Source organism: Dasypus novemcinctus, chromosome 7, assembly GCF_030445035.2.
Source record: "Dasypus novemcinctus isolate mDasNov1 chromosome 7, mDasNov1.1.hap2, whole genome shotgun sequence".
NCBI classification, from domain to species: domain Eukaryota; kingdom Metazoa; phylum Chordata; class Mammalia; order Cingulata; family Dasypodidae; genus Dasypus; species Dasypus novemcinctus.
The window spans coordinates 48,010,844-48,036,524 of NC_080679.1; the positions used below are offsets into that span (position 1 = coordinate 48,010,844).

General features: G+C 37.1%; 2 protein-coding genes and 1 non-coding gene across 3 annotated transcripts in view; 2 read left to right on the forward strand and 1 right to left on the reverse strand.

Annotated features, from left to right (window-relative positions):
* The window catches only part of RFTN2 (raftlin family member 2), a 139,574-nt gene extending 116,174 nt beyond the window's left edge, over positions 1-23,400 (forward strand). The window contains exon 9 of the mRNA XM_058300412.1: positions 21,560-23,400. Coding sequence (XP_058156395.1) covers positions 21,560-21,565 — 6 coding nt within the window. The 3' untranslated portion in view covers positions 21,566-23,400. The remainder of the gene's footprint in view (positions 1-21,559) is intronic.
* On the forward strand, positions 2,847-3,036 carry LOC111766564 (U2 spliceosomal RNA). Its single transcript, XR_002798584.1, has one exon. It is a non-coding gene; the product is annotated as a U2 spliceosomal RNA (small nuclear RNA).
* Positions 15,493-25,681, reverse strand: part of MOB4 (MOB family member 4, phocein) — a 59,371-nt gene continuing 49,182 nt past the window's right edge. Inside the window, exons 4-8 of the mRNA XM_004468474.4 lie at positions 25,481-25,523; positions 25,199-25,285; positions 19,041-19,120; positions 17,677-17,788; positions 15,493-17,548 (exon numbers count right to left, since the gene is read on the reverse strand). Coding sequence (XP_004468531.1) covers positions 17,417-17,548; positions 17,677-17,788; positions 19,041-19,120; positions 25,199-25,285; positions 25,481-25,523 — 454 coding nt within the window. The 3' untranslated portion in view covers positions 15,493-17,416. The remainder of the gene's footprint in view (positions 17,549-17,676; positions 17,789-19,040; positions 19,121-25,198; positions 25,286-25,480; positions 25,524-25,681) is intronic.

Sequence of the window (25,681 nt, forward strand, 5' to 3'; positions counted from 1 at the left end):
TTAGAGCAGAAATAAATGAAATTGAGAACAACAGAAAGGATCAACAAAACCAAAAGTTGGTTCTTTGAGAAGATCAACAAAATTGACAAACCCTTAGCTAAACTGACAAAAAAAGAGAGAAGACACAAATATATAAAATCAGAAATGAGAGAGGGGTCATTACCACTGACCCTGCAAAATAAGAGAGATCAGGGAAGCAGATGTGGTTCAAGCAGTTGGGTGCCCACCTACCACCTGGGAGGTCCAGGGTTAGGTTCCAGTGCCTCCAAAAGAAGACAGCAAGACAGTGAGCTGATGTGATGGGTTGGTGTGGCAAGCTGATGCAATGAGATGACACAACAAAGAATAACCATGAGGAAATACGAAAGAAACAACAAGTGGGAGCGGAGGTGGCTCAAGCCATTGGATGCCTCCCTCCCACTTGAGAGGTCCCAGGTTTGGTTCCTGGTGCCTCCTAAAAAGAAGATGAGCACACAATGAATGACAGTGAAGAGTAGACAGTGAGTGCAAAACAACAAGGGGGGAGGGGAGAAATACATAAATAAAATAAATCTTTTTTTTTTAAAGATTTATTTATTTTTAATCCCCATCCCCCTGGTTGTCTGTTCTCTGTGTCTGTTTGCTGCATCTTGTTTCTTTGTCCGCTTCTGTTGTCGTCAGCAGCACGGGAAGTGTGGGTGGCGCCATTCCTGGCTGGGCAGGCTGCACTTTCTTTCGTGCTGGGCAGCTCTCCTTACGGGGCGCATTCCTTGCGCGTGGGGCTCCCCCTGCGTGGCACGGCACTCCTTGCGCGCATCAGCACTGCACATGGGCCAGCTCCACACGGGTCAAGGAGGCCCGGGGTTTGAACCGCGGACCTCCCATGTGGTAGATGGACGCCCTAACCACTGGGCCAAGTCCGTTTCCCATAAAATAAATCTTAAAAAAAAAAAAAACAGAGATCATAAGAGGATACTATGAACAACTGTATGTCAAAAAATTAGACAAGATGGAAAAATTCCTAGAAACACATGAACAACCTACACTGACCCTGGAAGAAATAGAAGATCTCAAGAAACCAATCACAAATAAAGAGATTGAAACAGTCATCAAAAACACCCCAAAGGTGAAAAGCCTGGGACCAGATGGCTTCACAGGTGAATTCTACTCAAAGTTCTTTCAAAACTTGAATAGTAAAGAATGCTACCAAACTCATTCTATGAAGCAAACATCACACTAATACCAAAACCAGATAGAGATACTATGAAAACAGAAAATTATAGACCAATATCTCTAATAAATATAGATGGAAAAAATCCTCAACAAAATACTGGCAAACTGAATCCAAAAACACATTAAAAGAATTATACAGGGAAGTGGACATGGCTCAAGCGATTGGGCTCCCGTCCATCATATGAGGCCCAGGTTCAATTCCCAGGGCCTCCTGGTGAAGGCAAGTTGGCCCATGCCTCAGAGAGCTGGCACAGCAAGATGACACAACAAAGAGAGACAAGCAAACATGGAAGAATGCACAGTGGACTCAGAGCAGACAGAGAGCACAAGCAGCAAGGCAAGGGATGGGATAAATAAAAATAAATCTTTAAAAAAATTAAAATAATAAAAAAAAAGAATTATACACCACGATCAACTGGGTTTTATCCCAGGTATGCAAGGATGATTCAACACAAGAAAATCAATGAGTGTAGCAAACCATATTCATAAATTGAAGAAGAAAAATCACATGATCCTCTCAACTGGTATAAAAAAGGGTGGGGTCATGCCATTGTTTGCCCTGGTAACATGCAGAGGTCAAAGGAGATCCAACTCTCACGAACACCCTCCCTACTGACTGGGAATGGTTGTTGAGGACACGGAAGGGAGTGGAATTATCTTCTACCCAGGAAAGGGAGGGGGCTGCCTACTAAGGTTGTAGAACAACCTCAGAACAGGTTTGATCTGCAAGGCTCTAAATAACCCTGAAGCAGGATCCTGTCATTCTGTTGCCCTCGGTGTCGCAGCAAACACACCTGGACCAGCCTTTGAACTGAGAGGACTGCTGAAGAGCACCATCCACCAGCAGACCAATGAAATTCATGGGAGGAAATTAAAACTAAACAAGGGGGAGTGGATGTGTCTCAAGCATTTCAGCACCTGCTTCCCATATGGGAGGGTCAGGGTTCAGTCCACAGTGCCTCCTAAAAACAAAAAAACAAACAAGCAAACAAATGAAAAATCCAACTCAGGGGAGCCAATGTGGCTCAGTGATTGAGTGCTGGCTTCCCACATATGAGGTCCTGGGTTCAATCCCCAGCCCCAGGACCTCAAAAAAAGAAAAGAAAAGAAAAGTAAATAAGAGGTTTTATCTGGCCTTTACAGTCTCCCTCTCAAAGGCCCTTGGAACTGTGTCTGCAACCCATCATTGGGTCCATGGCCCAGATTTGGGCAACTAAACTGGAACAATCCTAAAGACCTAAGAAAGGTTGAACCAGAATCAGAGAATGGCAATAATATGCACCCTCCCACCACTAAATCCCTACACAAGAAAGAGAAATTGAGTATCAGAGTAAAGATATCAGCCTAGATATCAGCAAAAACTTAAAAGCGTTACTAAGAAAACAGAAGAATAGCACAAGAAAATCTATATATGAAAGCCCCAGAAGAGATGCAGGATTTGAGACAACTAATTAATAAGATGCACAAAAATTTCCAAAATCAAATTAATGAGTTGAAAGACAATATGGCTAAAGAGATAACAAACATCAAGAAAACAATGGATTGAGCAAAAGAATAATCTGAAAGCCTGAATAGAAAAGTAACAGAGCTTATGGGAATGAAAGACACAACAGGTAAGATAAAAAAAGCATTGGATTGCTTCTTGGCCTTTGGCTAAGATCAAGTGTACTATCTGTTCTTATCAGTTTGATATCTGATGTGTCTTCTATACAAAGGCAATATATTAAATGGATTTTTGGAACAGGGAGATGGAGCTAGGGCTTGCTCCTTCCACTCCTTGCATCAGCCTGGTATTGCAGTATACCCAGGAACAGTGCAATAAAAAAAAATTAAAAGTAAAAAAACACATTGGGGGGAGCAGATATGGCTCAAGGAGTTGAGCACCCACCTCCCACATGGTAGGTCCCAGGTTCAGTTCCCAGTGCCTCCTAAAGAAAATGAGCAAACAATGAGCGAACAATGACCAATGACCGATGACTAAACAATGAGCAAATAACAAACAAACAGACGAGGAAGCCAAACCAGGGGAGCCAATGTGGCTCACTGGTTGAGCGCCAGCCTCCTACACATGAGGTCCTGGGTTCAATCCCCAGTCCATTTCTCAAAAAACAAAATAAAACAAAACACATTAGAGAAATACAACAGACTCAAAATGATATAAGAAAGAACAAGTGATACAGAAGACAGAACAGCTAAAATAGAAGAAAGAAAAAAGAGAGAAAAGAATAAGAAAAAATGAGCAGGAGCTCAGGGAGTTGAATAACTCAAAGCATACCAACATATGTGTCATGGGAGTTGCAGAAGGTGAAGAGAAGGGAAAAGGGCAGAAATAATATTTGAGGAAATACAAGCCTTTCATGCTACTTTACTGGAATTGTAGTTGGTGCTGGGGTTTAAGATATATCTAGGGGATTTGAATCTCTGGACTGACAATATGATAGCCAGGCCCTGAGCCTCAACAGACTTCAGCTCCTACACTCGGATTTATTGGACTTACCCCACTCAGCTAACATGGAGTTGAAGAATGTCAACCACCACACCATGGAGCCTAGAGTGCCTACAACTGAAAGCAGGAGAATTGCATCCAGTATCCATGTGGAATCTAAGCCCCCTCTTGATATAGACGTGGAATGGACACAACCAAGCCAAGGTCCACAGGAAGGAGGAATACAGTAAGGATTAGAGTGAACTTAATGATATTCTATTCATGAACTATTGTGGTTAATAATCGAGAAAATGTGGCATTGGTGTGGAAAAAGTGGCCATGGTGGCTTCTGGGGGCGGGGAATGGGAGGAAGAGATGAGATGTGGAGGCATTTTCGGGACTTGGAGTTGTCCTGAGTGGTGCTGCAGGGACAATTGCTGGACATTGTATGTCCTCCCATGGCCCACTGGATGGAACGTGGGAGAGCGTGGGCTATAGTGTGGACCACAGGCCATGGGGTGCAGCGATGCCCAGAGATGTACTCACCAGATGCAATGGATGTGTCATGATGATGGGGGAGAGTGTTACTGTGGGGGGAGTGGTGGGGTGGAGGCGGTGGGGGCGAATGGGGACCTCATATTTTTTGAATGTAATATATTTTTTAAAATGAATAAAATAAAATTTAAAAATAAAAAAAATATATTTGAGGAAATAATGGTGAAAATTTCCCAACTCTCAGAAAAGAAATGAACTTAGATGTCCAAGAAGCTCACTGTGCCCAAATCAGAATAAGTCCAAATAGACCTACTCCAAGACTAGCAGAAAGGGTAACCAAAAAAGTAAAAAGACAGATGAAAATGATATGCCCATATGAAAGCCAGAAAATAAAAGAGAGGGAGTATTTACAGTAATATCATTGAATGTGAATGGATTACCCCCCCCCCAATCAAAAGATATAAGGTGGAAGCAGATGTGGCTAAAGCAACTGAGCACCTGCTTCCCACATGGGAGGTCCCAGGTTCAGTTCGCGGTGCCTCCTGAAAAAAAAAACAAACAAGCAAAAACAAGTGAAAAAAATTGGGGGAAGCATATTGGTTCAAGTGACTAAGCTTCCACCTACCACATCGAAGTCTCAGATTTGGTGCCTGGTGCCTCCTAAAGACAAGCAAGACAGTGAGCTGACGCAATGGGCAGGCGCAGCAAGCTAACACAAGAAGATAACACAGCAAGAGACATGAGGAAAACACAATGAGAGATGCAACAAAACAGGGAGTGGAGGTGGCTCAGGCAATTACACACCTCCCTCCCACATCGGAGGTCACAGGTTCAGTTCCTGGTGTCTCCTGAAAAAAGGACCAGCACACAACAAGCAGACACAGCAAATGCAAACAATGAGGGGGTGGGGAGAAATAAATAAAATAAATCTTTAAAAAAAAAACAAATCAGGGCAGCCAATGTGTTGTTTAGATCCATGGATCTTTTTCCAGGATACCACATGTTGGGTCAAAAAGCAGGTCTTAGTAATATAAAAAGATTCAAATTATACAAAGCACCTTCTCAGATCATAATGGAATAAAGTTGGAAATCAATAATAGATGGGAGAAGGAAAAATTCACAAATGTGTGGAGGCTAAACAACACACTCCTAAACAACCAGTAGGTCAAAGAAGAAAGTGTAAGAGAAATTAGTAAACATACTGAGATGAATGAAAATAAGAACACAATTTATCAAAACTTACAGGGGTTCACCAGTTGTAACAAATGTATCACACTAATGAAAGATGTTAATGGGGAAATGTGGGGGGGGGGATATGGGAATCCCCTATATTTCCAATGTATCATTTATGTAATCTAAAGCTTCTTTAAAAATAAAATAAAATAAACTTATGGGGGGAGATGTGGCTCAAGTGGTTGAGTGCCCACCTCCCACATGGGAGGTCCAGAGTTCAGTTCCCAGTGACTCCAAAAAAAACCAAAAACAAACAACAAGCAAAACAAATGAAAAAACCAACTTAGGGTGGTCGATGTGGTCAGTGGTTGAGTACTGGCTTCCCACAGACGAAGTCCCAGCACCCAGTACCGCACACAAAAAAACTATGGGATACAGCAAAGGCAGTACTGAGAGAGGATTAGAGCCCTAAACACTGATATTTAAAACAAAAAAAAAAAGATGGACATTTATAGCCCTTAATGCCTATACTAATAAAGAAAGAGCTAAAATCAACGAGAGAAGCAGATGTGGCTCAAGCATTTGAGCTCCCGCCTACCACATGGGAATCCCAGGTTCAATTCGGTGCCTCCTCAAGATGAAAAGTAAGACAGCGAGCTGGCATGATGCGCTGGTGTGGTGAGCTGACACTATAAAATGATGCAACAAGGAAACACAAAGAGGAAATACAATCAGAGACACAACAAAGCAGGGTGCAGAGATGGCGACTGAGTGCCTCCCTCCCATGAGAGAGGTCCCAGGTTCAGTTCCTGGTGCCTCCTGAAGAGAAGATGAACAGACACAGAGAGCACACAGTGAATGGACACAGAAGGCAAACAGCTTACATAAACAATGGGGGTAGGGGAGAATAAATAAAATAAATCTTTAAAACATAATAATAAAATCAACAACCTAACATAATACCTGGAGAAACTAGAAAAAAAGAACAAACTAATCCCAAAGTAAGCAGAAGGAAAGAAATAATAAAGATTACAGCAGAAATCAATGAAATTGAGAACAAAAAACAAATCAACAAAACCAAAAGCTGGTTCTTTGAGAAGATAAATAAAATTGATAAACCCTTAGAAAGACTAATGAAGAAAAAAGTGAGGTGCAAACTACATTGACTCTTCAAGAAATACAATAACTTAATAAATCAATCACATTTAAAGAGATTATCTCTTTAAATTAAAAAAATCTCCCCAAAAAAAAGTCCAAGACCAGATGGCTTCACAGGTGAATTCTACCAAGCATTTTGAGAAGAATTAACACCAATCCTATTTAAACTCTTTCAAAAAATTGAAGAGGGAAAATTACCCAACACATTTTATGAAGTCATTAGCACACTAATACCAAAGCCAGATAAAAATGCTACAAGAAAAGAAAATTACAGACCAATCTCTCTAATGAACATAGATGCTAAAATTCTCAACATAATACTTGCAAATAGAATCCAACAGCATATCAAAATAATTATACACCATGAACAAGTGGGATTTATTCCTGGTATGCAAGGCTAGTTCAACACAAGAAAATCAATTAATGTAATATACCACATTAACAAATTGAAGGGGATAAAAAATGATCATCTCAATTGATGCAAAAAAAGCATTCAACAAAATCCAACATTTGATAAAAACACTTCAAAAGATAGGAATAGAAGGATAATTCCTCAATATGACAAAGGGCATATATAAAAAAAACTCACAGCCAACATCAATGGAGAAAGTCTGAAAGTTTTCCGTCTAAGATTGGGAACAAGACAAAGATGCCCACTGTCACCACTGTTATTCAACATCATGCTTGATGTTCCAGGACAAGCAATTAGACAAGAAAAAAATTAATAAAAGGCATTCAAATAGGAAAAGAGGAAGTTAAAAACTCTCACTCTTCACAGATGACATGATCCTCTATATAGAAAATTCCAAAATGTGTATCACAAAGCTACTTGAGCTAATAAACAAATGCAGCAAAGTGGCAGGATACAAGATCAATATGCGAAAATCAGTAGTGTTTCTGTACATTAGTACTGAATGATCCAAGGAGGAAATCGGGAAAAAAAATTCCATTTACAACAGCAACAAAAAGATGCAAATATCTAGTAATCGATTTAACCAAAGGTGTACAGAACTGATATACAGAAAACTACAAAACAATGATAAAAGAAATCAAAGAAGACCTAAACAGGGGAGCTCAAGAAGATGAGTGCCTGCTTCCCAGGTACAAGGTTCCACGTTCGATCCCTTACCTCCTAAAAACAAAACAAACAAAAAAAACCAACTCTAATTGAGGAGATGTAGTTCAGTGGTTGAGTGCCAACTTCCTACATATGATGTCCTGGGTTCAATCCCCCACCCCAGTACAATTAAAAAAAGAAAGAAAAAAAAATATCTACACAATGTAAAGCCATTTCGTGTTCACGTATTGGAAGACTAAATATCGTTAAGATGTCAATCCTACCCAAACTGATTTATAGATTCAATGTAATAACGATCAAAACTCCAACAGTCTATAAAAGCCAATTACCAAATTTATTTGGAAGGGAAAGTGTGCCCAAATAGCCAAAGCATCCTTTTAAAAATGAAGAGCAATGTGAGAGGATTCTCACTGCCTGACCTTGAAACATACTACAAAGCTACAGTGGTCAAATCAGCATGATATTGACAGAAAGATAGACACATTTGTCAGTGGAATAGAACTGAGAGTCCAGAAATAAACCCTCACCCCTACAGCTAAATGGTTTTTGACAAACCTACCAATTCCACATTACTGGGACAAAATTGTCTCTTCAACAAACAGTGCTGGGAGAACTGGATATCCACTACCACAAGAATGAAAGAGAACCCCTACCTTACTCCCTACACAAAAATCAACAACAACAAAAAATGGATCAAAGACCTAAATGTAAAAGCCAGGACCATAAAACTACTAGAAGAAAATGTAGGGAAATATCTTAAAGATAGTGGTAGATAGTGGTTTCTTAAACCTTACACCCAAAACATGAGCAACAAAAGAAAAAGTAGATAAGTGGGACCTCCTTGAAACTAAACATTTCTGCACCTCAAAAGACTTTGTCCAAAGGGGGAAAAGGAAGCTGACACAATGGGAGAAAATACTTGGAAATCACATGCTCAATACAGGTTTAATATCCATGACATATAAAGAAATGCTACAACTCAACAATAAAAAAACAAACTACCCAATATAAAAATGGGCAAAAGACTTGAATAAACGTTTGTCCAAAGAAGAAATAGAAATGTCAAAAAAAAACATATGAAAACATATTCAACTTTACTAGCAATTAGGGAAATGCAAATCACTAGCGATTAGGGCAGTATCATTTCACACCTATTGGAATGGCCACTATTAAAAGAGTCAGAAAACTACAAGTGTTGGAAAAGATGTGGAGAGATAGGAATGCTTATTCACTGTTGGTGAGAATGCAGAATGGTACAGTCACTATGGAGGTCTGTTTGGCAATTCCTATGGAAGTTGCATATAGACTTGCCATGAGATCCAGCAATACCACTGTTGGGTACATACCCAGAAGAATTGAGAGCAGTGACACATACAGACATCTGCACACCAATGTTCATGGTGGCATTATTCACAAATGCCAAAAGATTTTAAACAACCCAGGTGTCCACCAACTGATGAATGGATAAACAAATTGTGGTGTATACAAACAATGGAATAGTATGCAGTTGTAAGAAGTGAAGTCATGAAGCACAGAACAAAATGGATGAATCTGGAGGACATTATGTTGAGTGAAGCAAACCAGACACAAAAGGACAAATACTGCATGATTGTGCTATTATGAACAAAATATATTGTATAAACTCACTGAATTAATAACTAGACTACAGGTCACCAGGAAATAGAATGAGGGTAGAGAATAGACAGCTGAGAGATAATCTGTGCAGAATTAGTAAAAATGTTGTTTGTAAATCTTTGGAAATGAATAGATATTGTGAAAGCATATCATACTGTTTACATGCTAGTTATATACAGTATGACAGTGGTTGAAAGTCTAAGGACATTTTTATTACTAGAAGGAAAGTTAAAAAATGTAAATGGGACTGTGTATGAAATATGAATATGGGTAATATTGCATATTTAATACTGCTTGTACAAAATATAAATATAGAGAGATAAAAGAATAACAGAATAGGAGCAATATATAGCAGGAAAAGCAGAGATTGAGAAGTGATTAGTTTGTTTATTATTATTGGAATAACGAAAATCTCTAATAATGATTGAAGTGATAAATGCACAACTATGTGCTTATACCAAATACCACTGATTGTACACTTTGGATGGATTGTATGCTTTATTAATATGTTTGATGAAATTGATTTGTTTTAAACAAAAACAAAGAAAAGTACCCTCATGGAGTTAACATGTGCCTGTCACCCTAGAGAGTCATAGCTACGTATTATTTTCAGCCACCAGGGCCTCCAGTTTGAAAGCCTTCCCCTAACCTTCAGTCTATCTTTGGATTAAAAAATGCTGAGATTACAATTCCCATCCTGGCTGTGTTAATTAACCATGATCAGACTTAATGGAAGAGGGAATTAGTAAAATATTCCCCTGACCAGTTCCCTAAAGAGGGAGAGTGCTAACAAGTGCCAATGGTGTGACCTGGAGATCTCACCTTACTGGGAGCTTCTAACCAGCAACGAAATCCTGAAACATTAGCCCAGAGGCTGCTCTAAGCAACTGGGTGTATGATCTTCTTCATGAACGGTGGCCATGTAGAATTCAGACTTCTCAACTGAACTCCACCTAGCAAAATTAAGCCTCAAGCAATATGAGGCTTGGACCCAGAAAATAACTAGCAAAAGCCAACCATACTGCCCATAGATTTAGACTCATAATAGTTATATTATCATGTAATATGTATTGTATATTTATTAGTTATGTATTGTAATGTTATAGGATATCATATTTTATTTATCTGCCTCTATATCCTCAGTGTCTAGAAGAGTGTACAGAAGCATTCAAAATATATTTTTTGAATAAGTGATTTCTCAGCCAAACCCAATTTTTAAAAAAAGTTTGAATTCAAAAGTATGTTAAATAAGCAAACAAAAACACCACCATAGGACTACACAACACAGTGAACCCTAATGTAAACGATGGGCTCTTAAAATAGTACAATTGTAATATTTTTATCGGTTTTAACAAAAGTACATTTATAAAAAGTGTTAAAAGGGAAAATTGTGTGTGTGATGGAAGGTAAATGGAAACTGTATTTTCTGCATGATTTTTCTACTTCTCTTATAAGAAAATATTTTTAAGTTAAAAAAATTTACTACAAAGCTACAGTAATTAAAACAGTGTGGGACTGGCATATGGAAAAATATATAAAACAATGGAATAGAACTGAATGTCCAAAGATAAATCTACATGTCTATGGCTAGTTGATTTTCAATGAAAGTACCAAGTCCAGTCAATGGAGAAATAAAAGTCTCTTCAACAAATGGTGCTGGGACAACTGGAAATCCACATGCAAAAGAATGAACATAGGCCCCTACATTTCACCGTATCCAAAAAATTATTCAAAATGGATCAAAGACTGAAAGGTAAAGAGCAAATACTATAAAACTCTTATAGCAATACACAGGGAATATCTCCAGGTCCTTATAGTAAGCAGTGTACTTTTAGACTTTATGTTAAAAGCACAAGCAACAAAAGAAAATATAAATAAAATAGACTTTATTAAAGTAAAAACTTTTGTGCATCAAAGGACATTGTCAAGAAAGTGAAGACACCTAGAGAATGGGAGAAAATACTGGGGAACCATATATCTGATGAGGACTTAATATCCCAAATATACAAAGAATTCCTACAGCTCAACAACAAAAAAGAAAAAATACAATTTTTTAAAAATGGGCAAAAGATCTGAATAGACATTTCTCTAAAGAAGATATGCAAATGGAAAATAAATATATGAAAAGATGCTCAATACCAGCCATTAGAGAAATGGAAATTAAAACTATAATGAAGGGAGCAGATGTGGCTCAAACAGTTGGGTGCCCACCTCCCACATGGGAGGTCCAGGTTTGGTTCCCAGTGCCTCCTAAAGAAGACAAACAACAAGCAGACAACGAACAAAAATAAACAAAATGAGCAGGAAACAGATGTGGCTTCAGCAGTTGAGCACCCACCTCCCAAACGACAGGCCCTGGGTTCAGCTCCTGATGCCTCCTAAATAAAAAACAGACAACAAGCAGACCATGAACAAAAAACAAGCAGACCACAAGTAAAAGCAACAAGCAGACAATGAGCGCAAACAAGCAAACAGATGAAGAAGTCATCTCAGGTTGGGGGGGGATAAAATAAAATAAAAATTATTAAAATAACTATAATGAAGAACCACGTCACACTCACTAGGATGGCTATTATTAAAACAAATGAAAGGGAAGCAGATTTGGCTCAACTGAGAGAGCATCCGCCTACCATATGGGAGGTCCAGGGTTCAAACCCACGGCCTCCTGACCCGTGGTGAGCTGGCCCACACACGGTGCTGATGCGCTCAAGGAATGCCATGCCACACAGGGGTGTCCCCTGTGTAAGGGAGCCCCACACACAAGGATTACACTCCGCAAGGAGAGCCACCCCCCACAAAAAAAGCGCAGCCTGCTCAGGAGTGGTGCTGCACACATGGGGAGCTGACGCAGCAAGATGATGCAACAAAGAGACAGATTCCCGGTGCAGCTGACAAGAATGCAAGCAGACACAGAAGAACACACAGTGAATGGCCACAGAGAGCAGACAACAGGGAGGAGGGGAGGCAGGGGAGAGAAATAAATCTTTTTTAAAATAATGAAAATAACAAAAGGTTGGTGAGGATCTGAGGTGGTGAGGATCTGGAGAAATAGGGACCCTAATATACTGTTGGTAGGAATGTAAAATAGTGCAGTCACTGTGGGAAACATTTTGGTGATTTCTCAGAAAGTTAAACACAGAACTATCATATGACCTGGCAATTCCACTTTTGTATCCCAAAAAACTGGAAGCAGGGACTTGGGTAATATTTGTACACCAGTGTTCATGGCATCATTATTCACAATAGCCAAAAGGAAAAAAGGGCCCAAAGGTCCATCAACAGACAAATGGATAAACAAAATGTGGCACAGCCATAAAATGGAATATTGTTCAGCTATAAAAAGAAGTAATGTGCTGGTACATGCAACAACACGGATGAAACAGAAAAACCATAGCTTTTAAAAATCAACAAATACTTGCTAGAATATAGGAAATACTTTTTAAAAAATCATTTCATATGAGCATATTCCTTTGATGCGGTCACAAACAAAAAAGGCAGAAATAAACCTAAAATCTGTACAAAACCACAATTTTTAAGATTTCTAAATCTTATATGATAGAGGTCTTCCCATATGAAATAAAGTGGTAAATAAACAATTTGTGGAATCCTAAACTGCTTTTATCAAGGTTTATAGGCAAAATCCATATCAGAATAAAACCCTGGTTTCATTAAAAACTGAATCAATAACTCACCAGTTTTGAATGTCAATACTGCAATTGAGGAAATGGATATGGCTCAACCCATTGGGTTCCCGTCTACCATATAGGAGGTCCAGGGTTCAATACCCAGGGCCTCCTGGTGAGAGCAAGCTGGCCCACACAGAGTACTGGCCCATGCAGGAAAGCCACCCTGTGCAGGACTACCGGCCAATGCAGAGAGCTGGCGTAGCAAGATGATGCAACAAGAGACACAGAGAAGAGAAAATAAGAAGACATAGCAGGGAAGCGGACTTGGCTCAACAGTTAGAGCATCCGCCTGCCACATGGGACGTCCACGGTTCAAACCCCGGGCCTCCTTGACCCGTGTGGAGCTGGCCCATGCGCATTACTGATGTGCGCAAGGAGTGCCCTGCCATGCAGGGGTATCCCCTATGCAGGGGAGCCCCACACGCAAGGAGTGCACCCCCTAAGGGAAGCTGCCCAGTTAGAAAGAAAGTTCAGCCTGCCCAGTAGTGGTGCCACACACATGGAGAGCTGACACAGCAAGATGACACAATAAAAAGAGACACAGATTCCCAGTGCCGCTGACAAGAATAGAACACAGAAGAACACACAACAAATGGATACAAAGAACAGACAAGTGGGGTGGGGGTGGGGGGAGAAATAAATAAAAATAAATCTTAAAAAAAAAAAAAAGATATAGCAGAACAGGGAGCTGAGGTGGCGCAAGAGTAATGGCCTCTCTTCCACTCCAAAAGGTCCCAGGATTGGTTCCCAGAGCCACCCAATGAGAATACAAGCAAGCACAGCAGAACACACAGCGAATGGACACAGAGAACAGACAATGGGGGGAGGGGGGGGGCGGGGAATGGAGTGGGGGGGTGAGGGAGAAATAAATAAAACTTAAAAAAAAAAAAAAAACCCAGGAATTAACCCTAGAATATCAAAAATATAAGACATACTATTTTCATATATGTAAACTCGGTATGTCAACTGTACTTCTCTTTTGGAAATCTAAGTCATATACACTATTCTTTTTTTTTCTTTAAAAATTTTCTCTCCCCTTCCCCCCTGCCCCGTTGTCTACTCTGTGTCCATTCACTGTGTGTTCTTCTGTGTCTGCTTGCATTCTCGATGGCACTGGGAACCTGTGTCTCTTTTTGTTGCATCATGTTGCTGCGTCAGCTCTCCGTGTGTGCCACACCACTCCTGGGCAGGCTGCGCTTTTTTTCGTGCGGGGCAGCTCAATGCGGGGTGCACTCCTTGTGCGTGGGGATCCCCTATGCGGGGGACACCCCTGCATGGCACAGCACTCCTTGAGCATGGCAGTGCTGCACGTGGGCCACCTCACCATATGGGCCAAGAGGCCCTGGGTTCGAACCCTGGACCTCCCATGTGGTAGGGAGATGCTCTATCAGTTGAGCCCCGTCCACTTCCCTATTCACTATTCTCTTTGCTTAATTACATTAGGTTCTCACAGTTGATGTGAAGTTTTGTGTACTACAAAAAATATATATAAATGGCAGAAAAAAAATCACACCATATAAAGTAACCCTGATATTTCAGAGTGAAGCTACTCATTTCATCGATAAATAAATAATCTATCTGGTGGATTCACTTGGCAGTTTTCTGGTTTTACAATGTAATCTACACTAAAATATTTTTCAGAAGACAGATTGTGATATTTTGACCATCTCAAAAAAAAAAAACAACCTGCTAAACATGTTGTATCAATATATCTGTACTGTCTACTTAATTACCAAATAGTTCCATTCAAGAAATGAAAGTCAGCTACTTTTACCAGAACATCTGCACAGCATGAACTAAACTAAGAAGTCTCTAGCACATTAAAGAAATATTCACAAAATAAAGCATAGAAAATTTAGAATTTAACTGCTCAAATAAAATTATAGGAAATCTTCAGGCAAAATAGAAAAAAGTCAACATACTGAGACCAGGGCTAAGTATTAGGGGGAAAAAAACAATTAGCTCTTCTATTACAATGAATTTGGCATTAGTCAGTAAATGTGTTTATAACTATTACACAGGACTTACCAACAATGTAATATGTACTTTGTTTTATTCGGATATTAAAAATGTTCAGTTTTTAAAAATTTAACTAAGAAACAGTTCTGGAAATGCAAATTTAAGTCAAAGGAAAAAAAGTCTACATATAAAAAAGAACTATGTTACTAATGGGAACATAAATTAGCAAAAGTAAACTACTTTCCCCCATACCATAGGAGAAAAAGTTGTATAATCAAAATAATTTTATGAAAAGAAACATTTAATTTTAACTTTTGGATCACTATAGGATAATTCAAACAAAAAGTCGAGCCTTATTACCCTATCACACAGAACTCTGAGTTCATTTCTCCACATTTTAAAAAATTTACTTTATAAATCAATACTTTTCTAGGCTCATTAAGTTTCTCAATACCATTTTGGTACATCTACATTTTCAAAATTATGTAAACAACATTAAGAAAAACAAAAAAGTATTTTGTTAAGGTCTAGTATAATGAATAAACACCATAGTGCAATGAATATGAATGAAATGTCAATATGAATACTAAAGTAAGACTACGATCAGATGTTTTCTTTTGGTCTTTTTTTCTTATGATCAACTCCAAAAACAGACTACAGGGAAAATAGAATGAGTACAAAAAAAAATCATATTTTATTTCCCTATTAACACCAAACCAATGTGTTTCAAAATACTTAAGTAGATCACCAATCCCAGTCACTGCCTTAGTTCAAATGTTCACCAAGAAAATATTCAAGCAACAGAAATTCATCATGAGACACCTTCTAAAGCAAACAACTACATTACTATATAATTTATTTAGTAGTTTAGTCTCTCAATATTTAGCAAGTTCATTTAAAAATTACTCTTCCCATTGGTCTATCCCATTGGTCTATAGTAACATTAGTATAAATGCATACTTTCAACGTCAACATTCCTTTCACTGAGAACATAAAACTTCCTAAAAGATAGTTGTGGGCTGGGGCACAGTTATGAATGGCTGCTCGGACCGCACTGTTCATAGCCAAACAGGCTGGCAGGCTCTTAAAGGCATAAATTATACATACAATCTCAGTATCCTACTATTTCCCACATTTTTACCATACAATCTTGTCTCATTTTCTATAAATTATTTCCTCACTTCAAGTAAGATGAATACATTTTCATCCTCATTTCAAAATAAGCCTTTTATGAAAGAAAAATGAAAATTGAAAACAAAGTTCCCCATGTTTGTTAAATTTGTTCAAGCGATAGATTTAAATATTTTCTTCACCCTTAATGCGCCACTACAAACAGTTTGGCAGAAAGATCTCCAGTGCCTTTTTAAAAATTGTCTTCAAGAGAATATTAGATGATTAAATCTGAAGTAGAATCCTTCTTAAAACAATGAATTATAACAGAATCCAAAAAATATATGACTATTCATTAACACCCTTGGAACCTGTGAATTAATGCAAATAATCTCACATGTGCATATAATTCAAACATAAACTTTGTGGGGAGAGGGTACAAAATAAATATTACAACATTCTCTCAATCTACCTAAATGCTGCCTCTATGGTTAGATGAAAATATTAATGCTACTAACAGGAAGAATCAAATATTTTAAAGACTGTTTTCCAAGTAGTTAGAACAATTTTGCAAAACAAAGGTAAGAGTTTATGCCAATACATTTTTCCTGTAGTGTAATGTCATTGTTAATATGAGGTATAATTTGTAAGCAATGAATACAAATATAAATAGGTATAAGTATAAGCCACCACTAAATCACATTTTGGTGAAAAGCTTCTCAGCTAATGCAGTCCAGGGAGAGAGTAAAGGGAATTGAGAAAGGACAGAGGAGAGGGTTTCCAGTGGGAACATCATTTACGTGCCTTACAGTTATCATCATTTCACATGTAACATCCATTGTTGTAGAAAAGTAAATCCTTTCCAGATGGCTGGCCAAGTATATACCTTTATGTAGCATAGTAAAATCATTTAAGTATTACTAATATTTCATTTGCATTTATATTTGGATATACACATAATTATATATGCATATCAAAAACTATAAACAGAATTTTAAAATATTTTCATCCCTTTTTTGAAAAATTAACAGTTAAGACTGAACTTTGAATTAGAGAATTTTCTAGAATATCTAAACTCAGGGACAAAAACTAAAGGAAACTATACTATTTCTTTAGTAAATGGCTTGTGCGAAACCTCAAGCTCACTCATCTTTATATAGATGGGTTTATTTGATGAGGATTGTGACCCAATGATTGTTTAGCAGCAGTTTTACCAAACTGTAAATCCTTTTATTAACAGGCATTATAAACAGATACTAATCTTATTTAAAAACCATGAGTGCCGCACCGGTGAATATACAGCTCATGAATAACTTAAGAAGTATTTCCCATTTTAAAAAGCTACACACAGCATACAAAAACCTATTCTAAACAAAAAAAAAGCTATAATATGGATACATGATTGATGTGTCTAAAATGATATATATATATACAGTACATAATTATAGTTAATTATGTGTTCAGTACATTTTTCTCTGATTCCCTTTATGCTTCACTTTCTCCAGAAACTGAATTCTGTACTTCTTCTTCTAAAATTGGTACAATCAGGTTATCCTTGGACATCAAATTATATTTCATCACAAATTTAGTAAACCGATGACACAAAAATGTTTCATTCTGTAGACAGGAAGAAAAAAGTATTATTTTAATTTACTCTCCAAAACCAGGAAAATCAAAATAATAGCAACATATATTATTGTTAGTCTGACAAGAATGCATCTGGATAATTAGCAAAATATACTTACTTCATATTCATCAAATATCTGCCGATGATGAAAATAAGCATGTGAAAATATTCTGTAAATTCTACGGCATACTGATCCTAGTTTTGCTACAGATGATTCCTTTATGCTAACTCTAGAAATAGAAAAGAAATCATAGAATCTTAAGAATGACAGCCCAATCTTCTCATTTAAAAAATGCAGACATTGAAACCTAAGAAATTAAGTGATTAACTCAAGGTGCAGGACTGGAACTCCAGTTTTTCACTCTTGAGTCAATGCTCTTTCTTGAGCCAGTGCTCTTTCTACCTAAATACAGGGCCTAAATTAAATTCACTATTACAGTTTTGAAACTTTGTTAACGTTTAAAGCAATGTTATTGAATTGAAATGAGTCCCTGACAACTCAAACTTATTTTTAACGTACATATAGGATACTAAGGCAAAATCAGTATTTTTTAAAACATATGTCATATGAACTCTTTGGAGCTAATTATATTTGGGGGAAAATCTTCCAAATCCATCCACTTGGTAACAAATATCTTAATAGAATAAAAGTCCAGTTACAAGGGTCCTCAACTATCTTCCAAATCTCGCCAATAATTTAGGACAACTTACACAGGCTTCTTTTCAGATCTTAAAAATCTGTGGGCATGGGAGGTCCGCGGTTCAAACCCTGGGCCTCCTTGACCCATGTGGAGCTGGCCCATGCACAGTGCTGATGCATGCAAGGAAGTGCCGTGCCACCCAGGGGTGTCCCCTGCGTAGGGGAGCCCCACACGCAAGGAGTGCGCCTGTGAGGAGAGTCGCCCAGCACGAAAGAGAGTGCAGCCTGCCCAGGAATGGCACCACCCACACTTCCCGTGCCGCTGACGACAACAGAAGCGGACAAAGCAACAAGATGCAGCAAAATAGACACAGAGAACAGACAACCGGGGGAGAGGGGGGAATTAAATAAATAAATAAACCTTTAAAAAAAAAAAAAAATCTGTGGGCAAGGATAAGGAATCCTTCAAATATAAGTGGTCCAAACTAAGAAAGTTTGCTTTTTAGGCATGCTGCATATAGGGCAGTCAACTAAACAGAGAATCACACGAATAAGTGGTAAACATCTCTAAGGCATGAGAAGGAAAGACTTGGAGAATGAGGAACAGCAGCAGGGACTAGAGTTGAATAAACTGGTCCCAAGCCTTGTAAGCCAAGTCCTGCTGCCTCTCATATAACCACAACTCGAATTTAAAAATTTGAAAAAGCTTTGAACAGGCAAATTTATAGCAGGAAAAAGAAATTTTTTAAGACTACATTAACCAACAACCTAATTTTAGTTTTGAAACAATCTTTTAAATTAAATGTAAAAAGTTTAATACTATGTTTAAAAGTTTTGTTTACCTGCTGGGAAAATATTTATTGCTATTCAGAAGACATGCAGCCCCATCAAGGGTGTGCCTAGTGTAGTCTATGGCAGGACACTAGAAAATAAAAAATAAAAATGCATTATTAATGAGGTCTAAATCCTAGATTAGGTGTATCTATATACCAAAGTCCAGAACATATTCTAAGAAAAAAATCCCCTACAACTTCAGGACTATAAAATGCAATGTTACATCAATAAATAAGGCTTTTTTATCCTCATAAACTATAATATCGAGCTTCCACAAGATACATAAACCAGTCTCCCGTTTTCTCACACCTAATATTATACCTAGAAGTTAAGAGCTGAAAATACTAATTATCTAATCCAGCTCTCTGGCATTACAACTGAGGAAGCTGAGGCTAGCACTATCAATGATTCACCCAAGATTATATAGTTATGAAGGACTGAGAAACCCAAATATGCCGACTCCTGGTCCACAGTCCACTGACTTAGACTTTAACCAAGCTGCCTAGAGCCTGTTTCCCTTTGCAATTACCCCAAGGGATCCACTGCCTTTTTACACCCCAGAAAACATCCTTTATTTATGTCCCTTGCACTCTATCCTCAATCTAGCAGCTCTCATAAGAACTTTCTCCTTGAACCATCTTTGAATTTTAACATGAAATTTGGAAGTTTTTTAAACATCATTTTAATACATCTGTCTTATCCTATTCTATTTAATAGACACAATGAAACCTACTGCCTCATGGCAAATCAATAAAGGAAAATCAAAACTGTGAAGTATTTCTTCAAACGTCATCCCAGTCCTCCTATAGGCAGATAGGAAGAAGCATCAAGGGAAGGGCTGGGAATGAATTAGGGAGTTTATCCAAGGAAAAAACAAACTAAAGACAGAAATACCAATGATTCTAGCTCATTGCAGTAACTAGGATATTTTTCAAGTGTTGAGATTGAAGTTGGTGTTTAGAAACACAAATTTAAAAACCATTAAATATGTTTTAGTATAGCGCTATAGCAAAACCACGAAGAAACAATCTTCTAACTATAAATCCAAAGGAACTTATGGTCAGTGAGCCCTTGCCTACAATAGTACCATGAACAGAAATTAATTGAAAAAAATTCATCTTTCTCCAGATATATGATTACAGGGGATTTAGTCAAAACAAAACATTTGGTCTGGTCCTGTTTTTCAAACTAGTCTTCTATTCAGATGTACCACAGAACAGTTTCACGACCTTTCAACAAGTGCTGTTAAATAGAAATACAACACAAGTCATACATGTAATTTTAAGTTTTCCAGGAGCTACATTAAAAAATTACAAAGAGGTAAAATTAATGTTAATGTATCTTATTTAATATACTCAAAAAATAGTATCATTTCAATAGATAATCAATATAAAAATTATCAAGATATTTTTATATTTTTAATTAAAAGATAAAATTTACATAGTACAAAATTTACCCCTTTAAAACTGTACAGATTAGTAGTTCTTGGTATATTCACAAAGTTGTGCACTATCACCACAATTTCATTCCAGAACATTTTCAACACCACAAAAAGAAACTCCATTCCCATTAGCAATCATTTCTCATTCCCTAATCCACCCAGCTCAAAGTAATCACTAGTATACTTTCTGTTTCTAAGGATTTGCTTATTCTGGACATTTCATAAAAATGGAATTATATAATAAGTGGGCTTTTATGTCTAGCTTCCTTCACTTAGTATATTTTCAAGGTTCATCCACGTTGTAGCATGAATCTATTTCAATTACTTTTATGGCTGAATAATAATCCATTGTACAAATACATCAAATTTTGTTCATCCATTCATCAGTTGATGGACATCTGGTTGTTTCAAACTGTGGCAATTTGATATTATTTATGAATTCCAAATATAGATATTGGATTATGTTTGTAAACTGGTCTGTTCCTACAGGTATATTAGATTATACTGGATTCAGAGATTTCACTTTTACTTGACTAAGTAATGATTAAGTAGGAAGTAATGATAAGTCAGTAGGATGCTGCATCCGTGGTGGGTGGAGACTCACAGAGAAAACGACAGGGCACAGGAGTTAGTTCGAGTTTCAGTGCTGGAACAGGAAGTAAGCACACAAAGGAGCAGAGAGAAGGCTCGATTAGACACAGCAGAGACCCCAGGAAGAGAGACAAGCCATTCGCCTGATAGTCTACATTTGGCCTTGTAGAGACAGCAGAGCAGCTGAGCCTGGAGAGAGGTAAGCCCTGGGAAGAGAGGAACCCAGGAAGCCTGAACCCTTGCAGATTTCTGTAACCATCTTGCTCCAACACGTGGAAATAGACTTTGGTGAGGGAGGTAGCTTGCGCTTTATGTCCTGGTAACTATAAGCTCTACCCCAAACAAATATCCTTTTTAAAAACCAACCGATTTCAGCACCCCTTTGGCTGACTAATGCACCCACTTTGGGGCTATTACGAATACTACAGGTATGAATACTGGCATCCAAATTTTTGTATGGACATATGTTTTCAATCATCTTTTGTATATATCTAGGACTAGAATTGCTGGGTCATATGGTAACTCTATGTTTACCATTTTGAGGAACTACCAAACTGTCTTCTAAAGTGGCTGCACCATGTTACAAGCCCACCAGCAATGAGGAATCCAGTTTCTCCACATCCATGCCAACGACTGGTACTGTCTCTTTTTATATTTTAGCCATTCTAATGGTTATAAAGTGGTATCTTATGGTTTTGATTTGCATTTTCCTAGTGATTAATGATAAACATTTACATTAATGAAAAGTAAAATGGCTTATTGGTCATTTGTATTTCTTCTTTGAAGAAAGGTCTATTCAATCCTTTATCCAATGTTAATTGGGTTACTTGTCTTTTTACTGTTGAACTGTAATCATTCTTTATATATTCTCATTAACAGACCCTAAGCAGACAAATGATTTGCAAATATTTTCTCCCATTCTGTAGGCTCTTTGCACCTTACCGATAGCTTCCTTTGAAACACTGAAGTGTTTAAATTCTGATGAAGTCCAATTTATCTGTATCTTCTACTGTTTGTGCTTCTGATGTCACATCTAAGAAATCAATGCCTAATCCAAAGTCATGAAGGTTTACACCTATGTTTCTTCTAGGGATTTTATAATTGTAGCTCTTACATTTAGGTCTTTGATCCATTATGAATTGTTGTCTGTGTCATAAGATAGGGGTTTAATTTCATTCTTTTGCATGTGCATGTCCAGCTATCCCCGAATGAGATATTTTACATTCTCTTTTTGTACCAAGTCTTCAAAATTAACTATGTATTTTATACTTATACAGTACATATAAATTTGGACTACCCACATTTCAAATGTTCTATAGTTTAATGTGATTCAGGGTTACCATATCAGACAATGTAGCTTTAAACCTTTAATTGGTTTCTAGATTTATTTATTTTTTTACTTTTCTAGATTTGGGCAAGGGATTCTGCCTTAGTTGAGCTGTTTCTCAATCCTCTCTCCCCACAATTCATTTCAGGTAACTATTCCTGCTCTACATCAGGTGTTATTGCAAAAGGGTTGGCGAAATCTAGTCAGTTAAAGTATGAAGTGTAGTCACAGATTTTTATAAATTACATCTTGCCCAATATATAACCATGCTGTTGAGAGGGATTACTATCTGCATACAACTAAAAGGATTCAGAAAATAAGTTATAACCTTAGCTACCTACAATCACTATTTCAACAATTAGCCCTACTTCCTGCAATGTCTCTCTTTAGTTTTCAAGGGTACTAAATGAATCATCCCAAGTGTTGAGTACCCTGAGTATTCTACTTCAGAATCCACTGAAAAAGCCCAACACTTTTAATCAATTAAGAGCAATCTTTTTAGTTACTAGTCTGTCAGATCCTATGCTTTCCTGACTATGAACAGTATTCTGAGAGTTAAAAAAGCATCCTCCATTGACCAAAGTAGACTTATTATTCTAATAATGGACGAACCTGTAACACTGATATAAAGATACTGGTCGCCAGAGGTTCTGAGGGGAGTGGGGAGAAGAATATGTAGAAAATGGGGCATTTTGGGGACACTGGAATTGTTCCGCATGATTATTGCAAGGACAGATACTGGCCATTATACATTTTATTAAAACTTATAAAATTGTATGGTGCAAAGTGTAAACCATAATGTAAACTATAGACCTGGTTAATAGTAATGCTTCAATATTTGTTTATCAATCATAATAAATGTACCACACTAATGAAAGATACTATTAACGGGAAAATGTGAGAGGGGGAGGGAGTGGGGTATATGGGAATCCCCTATATTTTTTATATAACTTTTATTAACTTTTATGTAATCTAAAACTTCTTTAAAAATAAAGTTTAAAAAAAAGCATTCTTACAAGCTTTTCTTTTTCTTGTATTTTTACAGTCACTCTATTCAATATAATAATGACTTGGAAATCCTAGTATAATTATCTCTTGACAGATGGCCAATTCAAGGGAGCTGGATCTCAGAAAGCAATGTTGAAATTTTAACAATTTTTATTCATAGGTCCTAAACGCTGATGATTACCCCACAGTACAACTTAATTTTAATCAAGAAAAAAGTGATGTGACAATAACAGTATGTTTAAGTCTCATATTACATCACAAACAAGACAGTAAATAAAAGTGAGAATAATGCATTATTACAATTTGTTCAAGTGAAATTATTCTCCTTGATTCAGTTTCCTAATTGTAACTGTTACATCATTCACTGTACTATGTAGCCAAGTTCAGTGACATCAATAAAACTATGTGAGTTTTCCCAGATGTAAGATGATATACAATCTTAACACTTCAATTTATCATAAAAAATGTAACACCCTGAATGAAACATATTTTCAAAAACAGCACTATTTGCTTAAATAGGTACCAGATACTCCTTACATTGGAGAATTTACCCTCTTTCAAACAAAAGAATACCAGGTATTGATTTTCCAACTAGTGAGTCACTTGTCTTCAAGACTTAAAGGGGAAGCAGACTTGGCCCAATGGTTAGGACGTCCATCTACCACATGGGAGGTCCACGGTTCAAACCCTGGGCCTCCTTCACCTGTGTGGAGCCCCAAGCGCAAGGAGTGTGCCCCGTAAGGAGAGCCGCCCCAGTGTGAAAGAAAGTACAGCCTGCCCAGGAGTGGCGCCGCACACACGGAGAGCTGACACAACAAGATGACACAACAAAAAGAAACATAGATTCCCATGCTGCTGACAACAACAGAAGCGGACAAAGAACACGCAGCAAACAGACACAGAGAAAGGACAACTGGGTTGGGTGGGTGGGTGAGGGAGTGAAATAAAATTTTTAAAAATTCATTAAAAAAAAAGACTTAAAGGTTTATCAATATAGTTATTGAAGGTCTTTAATTCTAAGAACTGGCCCAGTATCTTCAATGAGCCAGTCTAAGTAAAAAGGAACTATTCCAGATTAAAAGGAATACAAATTAAGAGAAATGTAACGCATGGTCTAAACAAACCAGGTATAAAAGACATTTTTGAGACTATAAAGAAAACTGAATATACACTGGGTATCAGATGATATGAAGATATTGCGTAAAATAAGAAACAAGTTCCATAAACAATGGCTATTGCCTATACTCTCAACAGGACAAAAACTAAATGAAGAGAAAAATAACATGAATACTTCATAACCAATAATGAGGAAAATCCATTATGGTGGATTTCAAAACATAGGTAAAAAAGATATTAATGAAATGTGGAGAAAAATATTGAACTACAAAATTAAAAAGTTCAAAAGCAGCACATCTGTTTAATAGACTAAGCATTAACTAGTAATTATTAACAATTTTTCTTATCAAAAGAAGAAACCATGAATGAACAGAAATCTAAATAGGTATGTCTTTACCCATTACTCAGTGGGTATCAGCACAATGTGACAGTGTTATTCTGTGATAGCCAGTGAATCACAAAGTGAGCTCTACTCATGAAATAGCCCAATTATTAAAATTGATGCTAATGATATGAAATCTGAAAACAGCACTTTGACAATAATCTTGTGCAAGGTACACTAACCCAAATGTCAAAATAAACAAACTATGAGCTAAAAGCTCTAAAAACTTGTCTAGTATTGCCACAGAGAGATTTAGTTTATGATGAGTTTATTCTTCATTCTATTTTTTCAAAATCCTCACCTCTTTTGGAGTTTTATGAGCTGCACAAAGAAAAATCCATTGTTCAGTTGCTGTCATCTGAGTACATGTATCTGGATGGCACTCACTCTGTTAAAAATAAGTATGCTTCTTAATATGTAAAATAATAAAGAAAAAGTTTTCATTTGGGTAACTAAATGTCCATGTAAATTTCTAAAAGAAAATAATTAGAAATTTTGGATAAGTCTTTCTAAGAATATTAAACTACAAAAACAAAAAAAATACAAAAACTTTCAGTTATGATTTAATTTAAACAAATATTACCTGAAGTTTGACAGCAAGTCCATTTAGCTCAAGGCAGAACTGCCTAAAAATGCAAATAAATAAGTGAAAATCATATCTGTTCTCCAAAATTATTTTTAGAATATTACTTATAAAAAGAAAATTCCATCAGTACCATCCTTCTTTCCTCATCAACATTATCAATATCACCTGAATTAAAAATGCACATGGCTTCCAAAGATT